We start from the raw sequence: 19,233 nt of genomic DNA on the forward strand, positions 1-19,233 counted from the left end.
TTATTTTCAACGTTGCCGCAACTGAACCCACAAATCATTAAAAACTTTTAATTAAACCCCTTTTTTTCCTTCCTTCTTAATAACGATACCCATGTAATATAAACCGCACTAGTGTAGTAATGATTGTCAACTGTAGATGGTAATGAGACTACATATTTTCCTCTTGGACCAAACCAATAAATTCGCCTACTTTTTACTGCAAATACAAACAAAATAAATTCTAGTATTAAGTGAAAGCTCGAAATTGAAAAACATGTTAATGCAGATTGGGGACGCCGATAGAAGATTTTAAACTGGTTATGTTTATTTCATGGAAATTTAAAAATCGAAAAACCGTCTTCGACAGGTACTAACGAAGCAATGAATGGACGTCGAAAGCTATCTCTAAACAAATTATTTGCAAAAGTGTATGTAAATATGTCGAGTGACGTCTTTACTAAACGTTAAACGAGTTCAAGAACATGCAACTGATTCAATTTCTTCGCGTCAGTTCCCTAATGATGTTGACAAACAATGAATTTAAATTTTATAGTTTGCGTAAGGTCATGACTTTGTAGTTTAAAAAAAATTATTTGTCATCAAGAAACAGAAACAAGCTCTTTTTCTATTATTATAATTAGTTGTCTTGAATTTAATAAAATGTAATAATAAACATATTTCAAAAAAACTCTACATGTCAAAAATCAGATATAACACCATAAACAATAACGACTGTCCCCGATTTTTTTACATTTTCTTCCCATCACGTTTGTCGTCAGTGTCATCACCCAAAAATGTCTTCATGACATCGAACAAGAGGTTGCTTTTAGATATAATTTTTTCGTTGCATACGAGACAATTTTTATTTTTTTTCCCACAATTTTCGCACAGTGTGTGGCCATTTTTGCACATCAAAGTCTTCCCAGTCATCGCTCCACAACACACAAAACATCTCAACTTGTGCACCATTACTTTTTTCTTTAAATTTTCCATATTCTAATAACAACAATAATATATAATTTTATTGTTTAAATAATTTTATTAGTTTACTTACATCTCGTGTACAGTAAGCAACAACACAAACAGAACTTTTTATTAGATTGATAAAAACCACCTGCTTGTGATAATTGATGATATGATAATGTTTTCCTACCTGATACAAAAATAAGACAAGTTTAATGACCTATAGATGTCGTTCTTGTAGCAAAAGTGGATAAACGATGCAGTTTATATTATAAATAATTGAAAACGTGGTCTTTCAACAAACAAGTGTCATATATTTGTACACAAATACTTTATTTAATTTTTACTTTTATTTTTGTAGCTTAGGTGTTTTGAAACACAAGTCATCGTCTAGCCACGTACACCACGTATTATTATAAAAAATGGGATTAGAAGCCTCATCAAACACTTCTTCCGGTTGTGGTACCATTACTTTTTTAAAATCATCAAGTCTTCCTCTTAATTTTCCTTCTATCTCTTTTTCTGTTTCAATAATGTTGGTAATTTCGCACGGGTCTTCATCCAAATTAAATAGGCACCCTTTCCTACAATCCATTGGGTACGTTTCGTTGTCATTTCTACACCAAGACAAATCAGTTTGGGCCCTCAGTTCCTTAACTTTGTCGTTGGTTAAAGGTGCAGCAACTATGCCACGAATTGCCTCATAAGTACTACTTTCCAAAATTGTATTAACAGAGAATGGTGGTACTTCAGGTCCTCGTCCACTATCTCCGTAATGGTGGTCGTAAAAACCCGAATTGTAAGTACCTGTGTGTAAAACTGAGTACTCAATTAAGTAATACCAAAGTAGTACCTTGAAGAAATTTGTAGCGGCCGTTAGTCGTTATAATAGCAGACGCATTTTCAACTTCGTTTATATTCAAAAGTACTTCAGTACGATTGGTTGATAAGTTCTTGGAGAGAGTGTCCCATTGGTTAATGCCATCTATAGTACCAAGCGTTTCAGGATCTCCACCTAGAAAAGTCATTAGAAGAGAAAACTAATTATTAGGTTACGAACCAGCGGCTGCAAAAAAAGTGGGCAGCAAATCCGTCAAATGTATCAATTCTTTATTGACATAGCCACTTTTTTCAAACAGGGGGCTAAATATGGCCGCTGCCGCCCTCACGCCACCTTCAAATTCAGTCAATTTTAACCCTCGTAGAGGCCAGTTGGATCCGGAATTTTCGTAAACACCCACAGTTTGGGCACCATTGTCAGACAGGAACAGGATAATGGAGTTTTGTAACATATTCTTGTCGGATAACTTTTCGACAACTTTGCCTACAGACTCATCCATCAAGTTTACCACATCTGTTATATTCATACATTATTCCCAAAGTACCCAACGATTAGTAGCGTCACCTGCATAGAGTCTTCGCCTCGGATCTTTGATATATTCATATTTAATATCACTCAAGGTACTATTAGGCACCCCCAACTCAGTTCCATCGGTCCCAGTATGTGGTGCCAAATGCGCCAAAAACAAAAACAACGGTTCGTCCCCATCATGCCCATCTATCACCTCTATAGCCTTCTCAGTAAACAACTCAGTCGCATATTTTCCTTGGGCCGACCACACGGGTTGGAACCCATCATGCACATCCAACCCTTTCGCATTCTGTAAAAGTACCATTATGATAAAAGCCACCAAAGGACGCACTTACCGTTTCATTTGTCAATTCATATATAGCCGTGTAGTCAAAATAACCCACAAACCCATGCCAGTACCCAAAATGGGTATCAAACCCTCTTCTCAAAGGGGTGCTCTTCTTGTAAGCAGCCCCTAGATGCCATTTACCCACTAGATGTGTTTTGTAGCCTAGTTTTTTCAAATGTTCGGGCATTATTGTCACGTCTTCGGGTAGAGATCGGTTTTGGCCGGCTCGGATTGGAGAACCGTGAATGCCGTACCTTAGGGGGTAGTTTCCGGTGAGGAGGGCTGCTCTTGAAGGGGTGCAAGCATACTGGGTGTAGAATTTGTCTAAGATGATGCCGTTGTATGCTAGGGCGTCTATGTTAGGGGTTGGGATTTGGTTGGAGCCGTGGAAACCTACGTCGTTGCGGCCCTGAAGTATTGTTACAGTTATTGTCACTATAAATTTAAGGATAGGTTTGTGGTACCAAGTCGTCCGCCATAATGATGATAATGTGAGGTTTCTTTCTCGTGATGGGGGCATCCTCTGGTACTAATACAAAACTGAAATTTTGTTAGTGATAAGGGATGGTACTGTAAGGGTACTTACTATAGGATGATTCCTAGAAGTACTGCCGCGATGGTGATGGTAGCCATAATCCAATAACGTCTTTTGAGAGCTGGCATCTTTTTTAGTTTTAATGTAAGAGATCAAAAACAATGAATGAATTTTTAGATATGGTTTTATGATATGCTATATTATACATGCTAATAAAAGATTAGACGGATTTACAGACTTAGGTCTATTGTGTGTAACTGGGTCAGTGACATTCATTATTTTAATTATTTTAATTTTCTAATATAATAAAAAACACTCAAAACATTTTTGATATTAAACAATTAATTGAAGTGTGTTTTTGTTAAAACATCGCAAAGAAAATACTTGGCGAGCGAAGTTTTAAACACCGTTTTAGTCCACCGAAACTAAAAAACATATACAACTTAATTTGGGCTAATTTAAATGTATCTCTACGTATTTGGTCGGTCGTATAAAAAGCAGTTTCGTTTTATTTACCATTAAATTTTATACGTCAATTTGGTCACTGGCACTAAACGAACGCAACAATTTTTAAAAAAGGAAAAAAAAGCTCGCAAGTGTGGCACCTTCACAAGAACATGTACGGTTCTTTTGCTGTCAGTATTCAGACTGTGGTGTCGCTGAAAAAAACATAAGAATAACTTGCGAAACTTGTTTTAATATTATCTACACATAGGATTAGAAAAAATCAATCAGGGACGGTGTACCTACTGTACTACTTTCTACTTTAAGCTATGACTTCTTCAGTTTTTATTGCACAGATCGTTAAAAAGTTGGAGTTCTTATATGTGTTTATTATAGGACTCACAAAATGACGTTTTTGTTTTATAAATTATTTTTATTTCACTTTATTTCCTGCAAAAACACTATAGGTTAAAATTTTGTTTCCTTTTTTTGTTGTCTATTATTACTCCATTTTATTTTTTCTTAATTAATTATAACTAAACTAAAAATTTATTTTGAGTTTACACTTTCACTTAATTTTTATATTATTACTTAAATTTCCACTTAATAATTCATTTGTTGTGTTTTGTTTACGTATTTATTTCACATCATAAAATTTGTTTGTCAAAACTTGAGCACTTGTTATTATCATTATTTTCCACATACTTTAAATCATTTGGTTTTGACTTTTTATTAACTTAACTCATCGCTAGTTTGCATGCTTTCGTTCTTTTTTGGTTTTACATTTTTTTTACTATTTTTCTTCTGTTCTGTGTCTTTTTAGTCTAGTTAGTTAATTTAAAATCCCCCCACTTCTACACTCTTTCGTTTAAAATAAAACAATAAACGTAAAAGAATTTGCTTTATTCATTAGAAAAATTTAGTGCAGCTGTTGCAAATATAAGATTACGCTGTAATTTTGATGGTATTGCATAAATTATATACAGTTATAATAAAGTAATGAAAAAAATTCTAAAAAAGCGCAGTATTTGTTTTTGAAAAAAATGCAAAACGGGATAAAATGTCCTTCAGCACTAGGTATTAGCAACCTGAAGCTGAAGTATTTATTCGAAAGAATGTCACGTAGAAATTAGTTTGATTTGAATGAGTTTGTCTTCTCAAAACAGGGGACTAAAATGATTAATTAGACCACAGTCGAACAAAATGTTCTAAATATTATCATTATCGAACTCTTAAGATGTGAGCATAGGGAAACAAATGAAGGCCTTTTCTTAGAATCGAATTAAAGATACCAACAGACAAACCAAGTTGTTGTGACAAATGACGGAATAGAAGTACCTGCGATTTTTCCAATTACTTCTATCGCTGCTTCAATAAGTTCTAAAGTTCGCTTCTTTGGACGGCCACTTCCAGGTTTTCGTGCCACAAATCCATTTTCTTCAAAAATTTTTAGACAGACGTTTAAAGTTTTTCGAAACTGCGTATCCTCTACGGTAAAGTCAGATAACTCTTTTTGAACCTCTAGCATACATAATCAACTTGAATATTACTAAACTCAACCTACTTTTATATCATTTCGATAGTAAGACGTTATTACGAATATGTACTTTGTTTTTTCAGAAAAAGCTATTCTTAGTAAAAATACCGTAAACAGAAAAACTCACACATTAGTTGTGAAAAAAACTGATTTTTAACACGCAAACAAAGCAAAAGATGAAATAACAATAAACCGCGAAAAATTGATACATACGTTGAGGCGAAGCAAATTTTCGCTGGCCAGAAACCGGGACGCGTACCGCCGACGCGGTCGAAAAAGGGGATTCTTTCTTGGACTTCGGAGGCGTAGCTGTTTCCCGTTTTTGAATCGCCGCCCCCAAGCGAAAAACTGTACCGTTCTAGGGTCGCCACCAGGAGGAAGAAGAAGGAACTCGCCGTCCAGGAAGGAACGACGTTCCGTAATTATTTAAGAATTAGCCGTAAGATCTATTTTAGCCGTGTAGCTGGTAGCAGGGAATAAACCCGATTTATTGTTTAAAATATTCTTCCGTTTTATTGTATTCTTTTGTTTCCCCCGGAGAGGGAGGTGGTGCTCGAGCGACCGCCGCTCCCGACCGAAGGCGCCACTCTCGGTAGCGAGTAAGCCTAGGTCGGCCAGATGTATTTCTATTTAAGCGGCAGTAGTTGGCACAAGGCATGGCACCGAGGTACGCCATCTCCACGCGTTATCGCCGAAATTCCGCACCGTCACCGTCCGTCCCACCGGAATTTCGTCGCAAAGTCGAAGGAACGCTGTGAAGTCAAATGTCAAATACAATTCAATTTTGAAACATTTTTTGTAATCCAGGCTCAAGTGGAATTGGTATTATGGGTTGTCTATTTTAAAAACACAAATGGGTCATCTTAGCTGAATAACCCTGTATGTATCTCTTACATCTTTCCTCCAAAAACATTCTAAAATTTGTTTTCTCTTTCTTCATGACCGCATTTGACTCGGTATTATATATTCGTCACATTTCTTTGGTTTCTAAGATTTCGCCGTTCGTTACCTCAAAATGTTTCCTAATATATGTTGGACAAGTGGTCAGTTCTTTGTCTTGTTCCTTCTATTTGCCTAATGCCGCTCCATAATATCGAAACACTTTCTCACAACTCTTTTCAACTATATTTCAGTTCATTTCTGGATTCCATTTTCTTAAACAACATCCCCGCGCTATTTCCTGTTCCAGGGTCACCACCCCCAGGATCAGGAGGAACCCGTCCCGAAGGAACTCACCGTCCAGGAGGAAACTACCGTGCTGTCTTATTATTTCTGTTTAATTTGTAAAATCGATTTGTAATTATTTAAGATTATTCTAGTAATAAGATTATTTTAGCCGTGTAGCTGGTGGCGGGGAAAAAAAACCAGACCACCTGGAGATCCGTGTCTCCGCCTTTAATGCCACCCGGTGCTCCGTCGCCAGAGAACGAGCTGGCGTCCGAGCACCGCCGCTCCCGACCGGAGGCGCCACTCCCAGTGGCGTGAAGGTGTCCGCATAAGCCTAGGTCGGCCAGACGTGCTACTTTTTTAGCGGCACTAGTCGGCCCAAGGCTTGGCACCGAGGCACGCCACCCTCACGCGATATCGGAGAAATTCTGGATAGTTACCGGACGCCGTCCATTGACTGGAGTTTCGTCGCACTTTGAAAATAAATGTTGTGAAAACTATACTGTTCAAGTAGTTCCACATAAAAAATACTGTCTGTTAGGTAGAGATTTTTAAAGAATATTTAAATTTAAGCTAGCAAATGAAGGCAGTAGCATTGTAGCATCACTACACATTTCCTCAGATAAGCACTGTTTAAATAATCTTGTAAATGAATTCCCTGGCATTTTTGAGAACAGGTGGTTACAAAAGTCATGTTGCTGCACTCACAATAACGCTTGGTTGTAGAACTCCCATCTTCTTTGTGGCGGCACAATAATAGCTGGGTAAGCGAAGTAAAGATAAGCCGCTCTGTAGTCTAGTGGCAAGCGGGAGAGGTGTGGTTCGATTCCCACCAGGGCAGAAACATTTCTATTCGCTTATCCAAATTCTTCAAACCACGCACCCTCCCATTCTCCTTAAAGACAAAAGTACCAAAACGAATGTTGGGAACAGACATAACAGCCCTTCCTTATTTACTGAAACTTGGAAACCGAAGCTATGCGGAGACCCAAACAGACCACACGCAAAACAGATACCTAAAAGAGGAAGATGGAGTATGGGCAAGAGATTACAGGCAGCCAAGCAAAAAAACTTAGCAAGAGCCACAATAACAAAACTTAGGGCGAAGGAATTATTTCTGCACACTGCCAAATAATACCATATGGAAGCACCATATCGATCAACTAAGGGCCAGAGCTCAACAGGGTGTTCAACAAACCGCTGATATCAACATAAAAATGCGTAAACCGGGAGAAAAACAAATATCCCGCAATTCAGAACTGTGACGAAGAACCGCCCAGAACCTCTTCAGCAACTCCCATTTCTCCTATTCCAAACCCGAAACCTGAACTAAGAAAGTTAGATAATATAAAGCCAGGTAACATAAACTACCGTGTATTATATTTTACTTCTTTTTAACATACGTAGCCTTCTTTTCACAACAAGAAACTTAAAACATATTCAAAATGGTAATTTTCTACAGGGAAGTACGGATTTTGCAATTAAGCTCCGTCTCCCGGCTCACGACCAATAAAAAAAATCATCACAATTGGGATAGGGTGGGTGGGCGGGGCTTATATTTTGCTTCTTTTTTAACATACTTAGCCTTCATTTCATAACAAGAAACTTAAAACATGTCGAAAATAATACACAATAGTTAAAGATCTTTTTAGTTTCTTGTAAGGAAAAGAAGACTACGTATATTAACAAAAAATGGACAAAATATACGCCCCGCCCACCCACCCTTTCTCAAACGCGATGATTTTTTTTATTCATAGTGAGTTGAAGTGGCAGAGCTTTATTGCAAAATCCTCGTCTCTCTAGTAGAAATTATCATGTGAAATATGTGTTTAAAAGGGTAAAATTTTGTGCAGAAATATGGATTTTGCAATTACACTTTGCTTCTAGGTCTGACAATGAATGAAAAATTCACCAAAATTGAGGTCGGAGCGAGTGTAGGTGTTTAACTATGTTTTTTTTTTATTCAGTACAGAAGTATATGTATGTAGTTTTCTGTTAACAATACGATTACTTAAAAACGTATTTAAGATGGTAATTAGTTGTAGGAAAGTAAAAATTTTGCAATTGAGCTCTGCCCCCCGATTGACATAGGGCGGGCGGGCGGGGCTAATATTTAGCCCTTTTTTCTTAGTATACGCAGTTTTATTTTCACAACAAGAAACTTAAAACATATTCAAAAAGGGTACATTTCTATGGGGAAATATGGATTTTGCAATTATGCTCCGCCTCTAGTTCCGACAACCAATAAAAAATTCACGCAATGACATTTAATATTTGGCTCTCTTCTTTACTCAAAACATGGTTTCTTTTTTAAAAAACACGATTACTTAAAAACATGTTTCATATAGCAATTTTCTGTAGAAAAATATAGATTTTGCAGTTAAGCTCCGTCTCCCGGTTCACGACGAATAAAAAAATCATCACAATCGAGATAGGGTGGGTCGGCGGGGCTTATATTTTGCTTATCTTTAACATACGTAGTTTTCTTTTCACAACAATAAACTTAAAACCTGCCCCTGTGAATTTTTGTAATACGGATTTTGTAATTACGCTTCACTTCTCGATGTAACAACGAATGAGAAATTCATCACAATTGAGATCGGGCCTTTTTTTAATATAGTTTGCTTTGAACAACACCATAGTTAAATATGTTTTAGTTTCTTGTAAGGAAAGAAGACCACGTATATTAAGGAAACATGGAGAAAAATATAAGTCCCGCCCACCCACCCTATCTCAAATATGATGATTTTTTTAATTATCGTAAGTCGAGGGGCGGTGCATAGTTGTAAAATCCTCTCTCGCTACAAGAAATTCCCACGTGAAATGTGTTTTTCAAAGGCCAAAATTTTCTACACAAATATGAATTTTGCAATTAAACTCCGTCCCTCGGTCTGATTACGAATGAAAAATTCGTCAGAATTGAGATCGGGGTGGGTGGGTGGGGTTTAATCTTTGTTGTTGTTTCAGAAACCCTACAAAGATTTAATGAAACTGGAAATGTTAAGAAAAGTCCAAAAACTGCTACAAAATAATGAAAATACCCTTAATGTTAGTAGAAAATCAATTCAAACAATAACACTGGTCAACAGCTAAGCTCTAACTTTTATTATAGCAGCCAATTATTATTTAATTAACAATTTTAAATGATATTATAAACGGCTAAACCCAAACTTAGCTCTCATTTAAAAGTAATCTTCAATATTATCCTTTGAAAAATACAAAAATCGTACTATTAAGTAATAGGAAACTTTCTATAAGGTGTATTTTTTTGTGATCAAATTGCTACAAACTTCTTGGGAAACAATAAGAAAACTACGTTTAGTAAGTAGAAAACATGTTATCATCATATAAAAAATTTAAAATTAACATATTCTTAAAAGTGCATTTTATGTATTCGCATCTTGATTTTTTCCCCAAAAATTATGACGACGTGAGTGACGGACATAGAGAACGTTTCCATCTGGGCATTTTGTGGATACAAAAAGGTTACCAAGATCGATGGAACCCCTAAATGCTCGCAAAATACTGCGGGACCATCAAGCGAGAGATCTCCAATGAAATCCATAGTAGGCAACCGAAAAAACGTCGGTCTTAGCTGTTTCTTTTGTTTTTTTCTTTTTTTAATCTACAATCGTTGTTTTTTTCTTAATTATGGTTGTTCTTTTGTTAATACATCACTTTTTGCCGTTAAAGATACAAAAATTAAACTGTTTTACCTGCTTTTTTGTTTTTAACATCAAATATGCATTTTTATTTTTAATTGAGCTAAGTTGTAAGGTTTATGCCCTTTGTTACAAACACAGAGACAAATTAAACGAAAACATTACAATTATGTCAAAGTTAGAGAGAAAAAATTGAATTTTGTTGACCAGTGTAATGAAACAGGAAAAGTTTCACTCATACATAGTCCATTTGGTACAAGAGCTAAACGAAGATGATTTTGATGGTTGAGTCGAATTTACGGAAATTATTATGAACAGAATACAAGACGGAAATTTTATCAACAGGATTTTGTTTTCTAACGAATCTACTTTTTGTTTAAATGGTCATGAGAACAGACACAACTGCAAGTACTAGCCTGGCACAAATCCATACCGTACCATGTAATTGGTCTTTTTTTTATTAATGGGAATTTAATTTCTGACAGATATTTAAGGCTGTTGCTGGAACGTATAGTGCCTAAACTCAGAGAATTGTTTCCCAATTACCCAAACCCGGAGTTACCAGCAGAAACTCTTCGATTTCAACAAGACGGTGCTCCACCACATTTTGGACATCAAGTGCGACAGTATTTAAAATAAATTTTTCCTGGTAGATGGATAGGCCGAACGGATACTATTGAGAAAAATTTTAAATGTAAAAATTATCATGTGGAAAATTTTAAACTAAGGGCGGAGGTATTGTAATGAAAGGTATTGCTGTGCTGCGCGTGAAAAGAGATTTAGTTAAGCGATGAATCACCGCTGCAGGGCGCTTTTTACCTCCAACCTTCATGTAACTACGACTATCTGTATAGAAAAACACAAAAGTGATAATGATAATCATCTGTAGTTTTTTTCACGGAATCGTAACAGTTTTGCATTTAAACAAATAGCTTTGCCTGAATGAATTTCAGACCAGCAAATTTTTTAATTTTAGATTGAAGAAATGTTTCTTCTTCGGAAGTCATGCAATAGAGTGTCCACCGAGAAAAATGATAAAAATCCGGTGTGAAATTACGAGTCGCGATCCGGTTCGAAGGACCAAATGTTCAAGAAGCATCGAGAGAAAGATACTGACCTATGGGTAGTTCTGTTGATTATGCTAAACACTGAGAGAAATAAGGGTCACGCACGTGTACAACGACGATTACGAGAAACATTTACTTTTTTCTTTTCCGGTAGAGAGCGTACCAGGTCGTACTTAAATTAAATGTTTCAAAGTTACTGAAAAACTTAATTTACACAAACTAGAAAATAATTTTATTGTACAAAATTCGCTAATATATACGTTCTATATTGGTAGTCTTAAAACACCAATCATCGTCAAGCCACGTACACCATGTGTTATTATAAAAAATCGGGTCAGAACTCAAATCGAAGTCTTTATTCCTTTGTGGAACTAATACTAATCTGTACTTCTCCAATTTTCGTTTTAACTCTTCTCGTATTTCCACTTCTTTCTCCAGAATATTCGTAGTTTCACATGGATCATCAATCAGATCAAACAAACACCCATCTGTACACTTAAAATCAAATGTTTTGTTAAAATCCCTGCACCAGGATAAGTCAGTCTGGGATCGAAGCTCATCAATTTTTTCTCGTGTCATAGTACCATCAACAACACTTGTGATAGCCTGATTGGTAACACTTTTCAGAACGTTTTCATGATTGTAAGGTGGCGTTCCTGGTGTCTGATGGTCACTACTCCCGAAGTACTTATCAAAATAATCATGTCCAAAAGTACCTAAGTCTCACTTTAACCAAACGTACTGTACATTATCATACTCACCTTGAATCAACTTGTGCCGCCCGTTGTTCCCGATAATAGTAGAAGAATTTTTAACCTCGTCTATATTTATCAAGATTTCGGTACGACTAGACGTTAGATTCTCGGTTAGTACCTTCCACTGGTCGATACCATCTATCATACCTAAGTCCTTCAGGTTGCCACCTATCAAAAATCATTAGTGTTCCTTCTCGTGAAAAATACTCACCAGCTGCTGAATAAAAAGTCGGCAACCAGTCCGTCAAATGGAAGAACTGTGTGTTAACATAACCCCGCTTTTTGAACAAAGGGCTAAAAATAGCAGCCGCTGTTCTCACGCCGCCTTCAAAATCGACAAATTTTGTCTAAAATTGTTGATTATGTCTTGCAAAACCAGTTAAAAGTGTTATACTCCTCTTAGAGGCCAGTTGGAGGCCGAATTCTGGTACAGTCCAACGGGTTGTCCACCGTTATCAGAGAAAAATAGTACGATGGAGTTTTGTAGCATGTTTTTCTGGTTTAATTTCTGGACGATGCGACCGGTGGATTCGTCCATTAAATTAACCATGTCTGTTTGTGGGAAAATAGTACCATTGATGGTGGTATAATGTAGTACTAACCTGCATACCGTCTGCGTCTCGGATCGTTGATGTAAGAGTACTTGAGGTTGGTTAAGGTCGCATTAGGTACTTCTAGTTCTAGACCGTCCTTACCAGCATGAGGTGCCAGGTGTGACAAAATCAGAAATAAAGGTACCTCTACATTGTGATTATCGATGATTTCAAGCGCCCTCTCTGTAAATAAATTGGTTGCGTATTTACCCTGACCGGACCACACTGGTTTTAAATTGTCATGTAGATCTAAACCTCTAGTTAACTAAAACAATACCTAAAAATTAACCAGTTTAGCTAAATTTCTCCTCACCCACTTACGGTGTGATTATGTTCCCGTCTAAAAGACAGATAGTTAAAGTACCCTATCAATCCATGCCAGTACCCAAAATGGGAGTCAAAGCCTCTACCCGTGGGTGTATTGTTTCTAGTCGCTGCCCCCAAGTGCCATTTACCCACAAGATGTGTTTTATAACCTAATTTTTTCATTTGTTCGGGCATGGTAGGCATATCGTGTGGCAATGCCCGGTTTTCTCCAGCTTTCAGTGGGTATCCTTGCATTCCTGATCTTATAGGGTAATTCCCAGTCAGGAAGGCCGTCCGTGAAGGAGTGCAAGAATTCTGGGTGTAGAATCTATTCAAAATTATACCATTGTAAGCTAAAGCGTCTAAATTAGGCGTCGGAATTTGATTAGAACCTTGAAAGCCGACATCGTAGTGACCCTATGAGTTATCAATTAATATTGATAAAAATAGTGATAGAGGACTTACCATATCGTCGGCCATGATCACGATGATGTGGGGTTTGTTGGCATAAACTAGATTTTGGGAATGCAGGATGCAACTACAATGTTTTATTAATTATTTGAAGTGATAAAAATGGAAGCTTACTAGAAAAAAATGGCGATAGTTTTTATTTTCATTTTGCAGCAGGAGTGACCCTAGTTTATTAGAATGAAGTCGACAACTAGTTCACGTGCAGTCACGTATGTTTACCATAATCATCTTACTTATCTAAGTATGGGTCAATTATTAACGTCGAGGTTATTAATATTTATGTATTTATAAACTAGTATTTCAGGTTTTTGTTTATTTACACATTTTTACACTGGTCTGTGAATTATTTTAACTGAGGAATCACATGCAGAAACAAGTATTTGCACCTCTAAAACGGACTCTACACATCCCAAAAAACACAAAATTAACAAAAAGAAACCGTTATACAGATTTTTGAAAGGTTGTCTACGATTGTTGAAACAAAATTGACTCAATTTGAATTTTAGTGCGATATTTAGGTTTAAAATTCAACCTGATAAGTTTGACATTGGAAATGAAATTATACAATGTTGTGTTTCAAAAACAGTAAATTTAGTTTAATTTTTATAAAATAAAATACTCATACACTAGTAGGTTATAAATCCGTCTTGATTTTCTGTTCTGAATCAATGCAAATATTTGAAAATCACAAATTTAATAAAAACAAAGCAAAATTAAAGTAACTGGATGCAATTACACACATTATTACGGGCGCGTGGCGGCAAATTTAAATTATGGCAGTCAACAAGAGCACAAAATTTTAATAAAAAACTATACAGCGGCAGCGGCACTACAGTGCTATAAGAGTGGGGCGCTCGAACTATGTCAGTTTCATTCTAGAGCACAACAACAATACCCATAGGGGGCGTTGTAACACGAGCTGAGTTTGGGCCTCCTGGTCGTGGCTATTCTTCTACCCACGACGGTGATTCTATCTATCGCAAGCACTGTCTCAAAGCACTTCTCCATTTTGGACAAGCCGACAACGTTGCGTCATCTCGACCGCTTCTGACTTCTATTCTAGCCTGCATCCTTTGTGCATTTGGCGCCATTAAGCCCGCAAGCTCGACTAGGAACCCCGCCCTCCACTTCTGCTACGAATTTCTTATTATTTACCTCAATTCCATTTTAAATGTTTAATTTATGACTCTGATATTAAACTGCAACTGAATAAGTGTCAAAGTTTCAAAAAGTGCAATAAACAACATTTAAATTCGCCATACACTCTCCTGAAATTTTTAAACAGCAAAGACTTCTTATCTGAGATTAAGATTGGACATCAGATAATTTATATGATGGAAACATTCATTAACAAAGTATTTACAAAACAAAAACTTAGAAAAGATTTATAAATTATAAAAACAAAAGATCTGGCGTGAAGTAAAACTTGTGCAGACAAAAAAAATATGTGAGGTTAGTAACTGCAGAGCATGAAAATTTATGTTCAATTTAAATTATACAACAAAGAAAATTACTGAAGTTAAAATTGTGAGATAGAGAAAAATTGTATAAAGTGAAAAATTGCAAAGCTAACAAAATTAAGTCAGTATTTTATGTCCATTCGAGTTATTGTTTAATTTTTAAAAGTGAAGTTATTCAGCTGCATAAGTTCAATAAGATTTTACAGTTCAAACATGTGTTCGGCTTAAAAATACCCTTTCAACATGAATAAATGCCGCTGCCAGAATAAAGAATTCCAATGGTGCTAAATTATGCCACACTTTATTAACGATTCCAAGAAAGACTTTACATTATGTTAAAAGTGACTGGTTACTTAAAACAATTAACTTTGAGAGTTTATATCGTGGATTGTTTACCCCAACAAAACACATGATAAATTAACACAAAATGCATCAGCCGTTGCGAGGAAAGCTCCTCAGTGATGTAATTATCCAACGTTGCGAGAAATAAAATGTCTCGGTGATATAATTTGCAACGTTGCGAGGAAAATGCGTCTCGGTTATGTGATGATGATAACGATGATAATAACGATGATAATTGATAACTTTCTAAGAAGAGAAATCTTTAATCCCCCTGCCAGTCCACGATATTATATTATCGCAGTGGGGCAACGTTAGGTTAATTTAACTGCGACACTTAAGTATTAGCATCGTTATTCGTAATTAGACAAACAAAATCAAAGAGCCCTGACTCAGTGAATTTCATGAAATCTCCTAGCAAGTGTTTATCTAAACAAATCTAATGTCTGTTAAATTGTGTTAGAACCAGTTAACGATTAAAATCCTAACATGAACTGTAAATTTACAAACACTAAAACAAATTTACCGCACATGTTAGCGTCGCAAAAGTTAGCTGCGTGTGTTTGGGAAAAATGTGGCGTCGTCGTCGTTACGATTAATTGTCGTTAAACAAAGACTTCCTCTCTTTTATTAACTACCAAGCCAACTAAACTTAACCTACTCACCGCGTCTTTTCACCAGGCTTTTCGCACAGAGACCCAAACCAACAGTGCCAGGGTCGCGACCCCCTTCCTCTACCAAGCAAAGCCAACTTGTCGCTACCAAGCCTCTAACCAAAACTTCAAGTAGAACTACACACTACCCAAAAGCGCTAACGTGCACATGGTTGCCTATGTTTAACGTTTGTTTTGGATTGAGGTTTTTTTTCAAATTCAAATTATTCAAATGTGGTTTTGCGCCGCTGTTAATTTTTCCAGTGCCAAATTTTAATTCAAATTTGGTCACCACAAAAGTTTTATTTTTTATTTAAACTGATTTCCATCTTTAGGAGATTTATATAGAAGACTGACATTTATTGCTTCGTGAATTATACAATACGAAGAAGACAATAATTTTTTGAAAAACTGACGAAATCGTTCTCATAATAATGGCGTGCCTACTTAACACAAACAATTTGCACTGCTGGTCAGACACTAATCCATATTGCGTACGTAAGACGAGGACGAGGAACCAAACTATTTGGGGTATAAATGTATGATGTAGTATTATAAAAAAAAAAAAAAATAAAAAAAGTTAATTAATAGGACCATATGTATTTTTTCGAAAATACACTCACTGGCGCACTTTCTTCAGGAAGAATTAACGCTGTTGTTGGAAAATGTACCTCTAGAGACCAAAACAAACATGTGGTTGCAGCAAGATGGAGCACCACCTCACATTACTATGCGTCGTATTTGCAGTGTACTAAGTTAAGCTTCCCCCTTCAAGCTAAACACAATGGCGTTTACAAAATTTCAGTATCTCTATCCGTTCTGAAGATATTAGGTCGCGGAGTTTTAACTGGGCAAATTTTGTGTATTTGTGGTTTATGAATCCGCCTTGATGTTTTAGTTTTGCGTTCAGATTTTCGCAAATTTAAAAAGATGGCAACGGATCAGTCGTATCGACCACTTTATTTTTCCTTACACTGTAACTGATATTATCTATTTTTTTTTTTAGATAAAAGACTGGATTCCTTTAATTGCACTTCAGGGGCGAGGAAAGACGTGTCTAATAAATAACATAATAAGAGTATAAAGACCATTGTTTTATTATATGATGTGGATAATTACAGTACCTAGTGAGACGTTCCATTTACAGATAGTAGAATAGGTTTTAGTTATTATTAGCAAAACTAATGACCTTAATTCAGGAAAAATCGCAATTAATTTATGATATTTAAAAGCAAGAAGCAAGCAAGCAGCGAAACAAGACTCTCTACGTAGGTAAAGTGAAGCTTAGAAAATATTTTTATAAACTTTGAGATAGGCAACACACAATTCACGTCGTTTGACGTTCGATATAAAAAGAATCGCTATACATGGCACCGTCTTTAGTTGAAAGAAAACCTGTATTCCGAATCAGAGCCTAGTGATATTAAAAATTGTACATTGTCTAGATAGGTACCGATTTCTTTAGTATATTTTCCTCTTCACACTTGAAAGTTGGCCAGATGTTAAGATGATTATAAAATCTGGATAGATTTCATCCCGTAATCCTTCAAAAGCTAGTTCAAATGTTCCTTTTCTTCATTCCAGTTTAACGCAAATAAAAACATGAAAAACTGCAACGAAACCCTAATTCCTGGATATCTAAGGACAACATAATCAATCAGCTACATCCCAGTATGTTAGACATGCTGACGCCACTTTTGGCCTTCAATTTGCTTTGTGATTTAGTTGTCGTTTGCAGTAATTTAGATACAACTTTACCATATGAAAGCAAGAAAAAGATCCCTAGATTATTCTGCGATGACTGATGACTGTGCATAAACTTTTATCCTAGTAAAGATATTTGCATTTCTGGCACTGGTATTTTGGTTTCTCGGAGTGATAGACATATTGGCGTTTTTAGAAATCAATTGAATTAGAACGTTTCTAACTTGACGATAATTCACAATTCCAGTTTTAATCGATTTCTTTCTATTTTATTGGCGTTGAAATTTGTATTGATTTGGACCGTTTCCAACAAAAAATCGGGCTTAGAATGCATCGGAGTTTCTAGTTCTTAGAAACCCGGCTTGATTGTTGGACAGAAAACAGTTTTTTACATTTAGAATAGGTATTCAGTTTTTTCTAGTATAATTTCTTTGTTTATACCTCTTTGTTTTCCCCCAACCTTTATCCAAATGTGTCTTAACTTTCGCGCTGAAAAAATTTAACAACGGCGCGACATCACGTCTGAATAATTTGAATAAAAAAAATCAATCTAAAACAATCGTTACACATAGGTAACCATGTGCACGTTAGCGCTTGTTAGGTAGTTGGTAGTCCTGCTGGGGATTTTAGTTTGCGGGTTGGTAGGGAAAGAAGATGTCTGCTTGGTAGAGAAGTGAAAGCGTCACTTTTGGTGTGTTTGTTGTGAGTGTAACCACGTGATGAGTTAGCTTGGTTAGTTAGTTGATTTGGTAGTTAATAAGAAGGAGAAACCATTTGTTTAACGATAATTAATAGTAACGACGACGACGACACACACACGACTAATCGGAAAAAAGTGATCGAGGCTAGTACGTGTAAATTTGATTCATTGTTTGTAAATTCACAGTTCTTGTTAGGAGTTTAATCGTTAACTGGTGCTAATACAATTTAACAGACATTAGATTTATTTATATAAATCACTTACTAGGAGATTTCATGAAATTCACTTCGTCAGGATTGAGTCTTTTGTTTAACAAAGTTACGAATAACGTTTCTGGATGCATATACTTAAGTGTTACATTATAACACTTCTTAATTCTTCGCACAAGATTGCTATAGTTTATTTACGGTAGTTAAATTAAACTAACGTTGCCCCAGTGTGGAAAAAGACCGTAGAAATACCGTCAAAACATCGTGGACTGACGGGGGGATTACATATTTCTCTCCTTAGACAGTTATCATCGTTATTATCATCGTTATCATCATCACATCACCGAGACGCATGTTCCTCGCAACGTTGGATAATTGCACCACCGAGACGCATTTTCCTAGCAACACAGGACGCATTTGTGTTTATTTATCATGTGTTTTGTTGGGGATAAGCACTCCACGTTATAAACCCTCAAAACAAATTGTTTTAAGTAACCAATCACTTGAATCATGGCATAATGTAACATCATATAAATCCCTTGTTTGAATCGTTGCAATTTTCACCTCAAACAATATTTCTCTATCTCACAATTTTTATGAATCGTTGCAATTTTCACCTCAAACAATATTTTTCTCTCTCATAATTTTTAACTTCAGTAATTCTCTTTGTTGTATAATTTAAATTGAACGTAAACTTTCATGCTCTGCAGTTTCTAACCTCACGTAATATTTTATCCGCACAACTTTATTTCACACCAGATTTTTTGTTTTTATAAATCTTTGCTGGTTTCTTATTTAATATTTTGTTGATGAAGGTTTCCATGATATAAATGAACTGATGTCCAATCTCAAATAAGAATTATTTGTTGTTTACAATTTCACAAGATTGTATGGCAAATTTAAATGGTGTTTATTGACCTTTTTGAAACTTATTTGAGTCATAGAAATTGAACATTTAAACGGAATTGAGGTTAGATAACACAATAACA

The 19,233-nt window shown here is 35.9% G+C and overlaps 2 protein-coding genes across 2 annotated transcripts; both read right to left on the minus strand.

The window, feature by feature from the left end:
- Positions 1-657: 657 nt before the first annotated feature.
- LOC135142309 (arylsulfatase B-like) lies at positions 658-3,804 on the minus strand. Its single transcript, XM_064073995.1, has 9 exons — positions 3,694-3,804; positions 3,229-3,305; positions 3,107-3,182; positions 2,650-3,051; positions 2,348-2,603; positions 2,003-2,296; positions 1,796-1,957; positions 1,034-1,749; positions 658-975 (listed from the first exon to the last, which is right to left on the minus strand). The coding sequence occupies exons 1-8, from the start codon at positions 3,694-3,696 to the stop codon at positions 1,292-1,294; spliced, it is 1,728 nt and encodes a 575-aa protein (XP_063930065.1). The 5' UTR covers positions 3,697-3,804; the 3' UTR covers positions 658-975; positions 1,034-1,291.
- A 7,459-nt stretch (positions 3,805-11,263) lies between these two features.
- LOC135142304 (arylsulfatase B-like) lies at positions 11,264-13,628 on the minus strand. Its single transcript, XM_064073991.1, has 8 exons — positions 13,294-13,628; positions 13,174-13,246; positions 12,724-13,125; positions 12,412-12,667; positions 12,204-12,361; positions 12,021-12,156; positions 11,816-11,977; positions 11,264-11,770 (listed from the first exon to the last, which is right to left on the minus strand). Exons 1-8 carry the CDS (start codon positions 13,323-13,325, stop codon positions 11,304-11,306), a joined length of 1,686 nt encoding a protein of 561 aa, XP_063930061.1. The 5' UTR covers positions 13,326-13,628; the 3' UTR covers positions 11,264-11,303.
- Positions 13,629-19,233: the final 5,605 nt, after the last annotated feature.

The sequence above is a fragment of the Zophobas morio genome, unplaced genomic scaffold (genome assembly GCF_036711695.1).
Source record: "Zophobas morio isolate AGI-343-1 ecotype UQ-CSIRO unplaced genomic scaffold, CSIRO_AGI_Zmor_V1 ptg000046l, whole genome shotgun sequence".
In the NCBI taxonomy this organism is placed as follows: Eukaryota; Metazoa; Arthropoda; class Insecta; order Coleoptera; family Tenebrionidae; genus Zophobas; species Zophobas morio.

Bases quoted from the DNA above. Each gene is read 5' to 3' on its own strand.
- LOC135142309 (XM_064073995.1), bottom strand. The intron at 3,183-3,228 runs GTAAGTACCCTT...ACAAAATTTCAG, and splicing joins CTTCTAGGAATCATCCTATA to TTTTGTATTAGTACCAGAGG. The intron at 2,297-2,347 runs GTGACGCTACTA...TGAATATAACAG, and splicing joins GAGGCGAAGACTCTATGCAG to ATGTGGTAAACTTGATGGAT.
- LOC135142304 (XM_064073991.1), bottom strand. From the start codon at position 13,325: ATGAAAATAAAAACTATCGCCATTTTTTTCTA. The intron at 13,126-13,173 runs GTAAGTCCTCTA...GATAACTCATAG, and splicing joins TGATCATGGCCGACGATATG to GGTCACTACGATGTCGGCTT. The intron at 11,978-12,020 runs GTGAGTATTTTT...GATTTTTGATAG, and splicing joins GACTTTTTATTCAGCAGCTG to GTGGCAACCTGAAGGACTTA.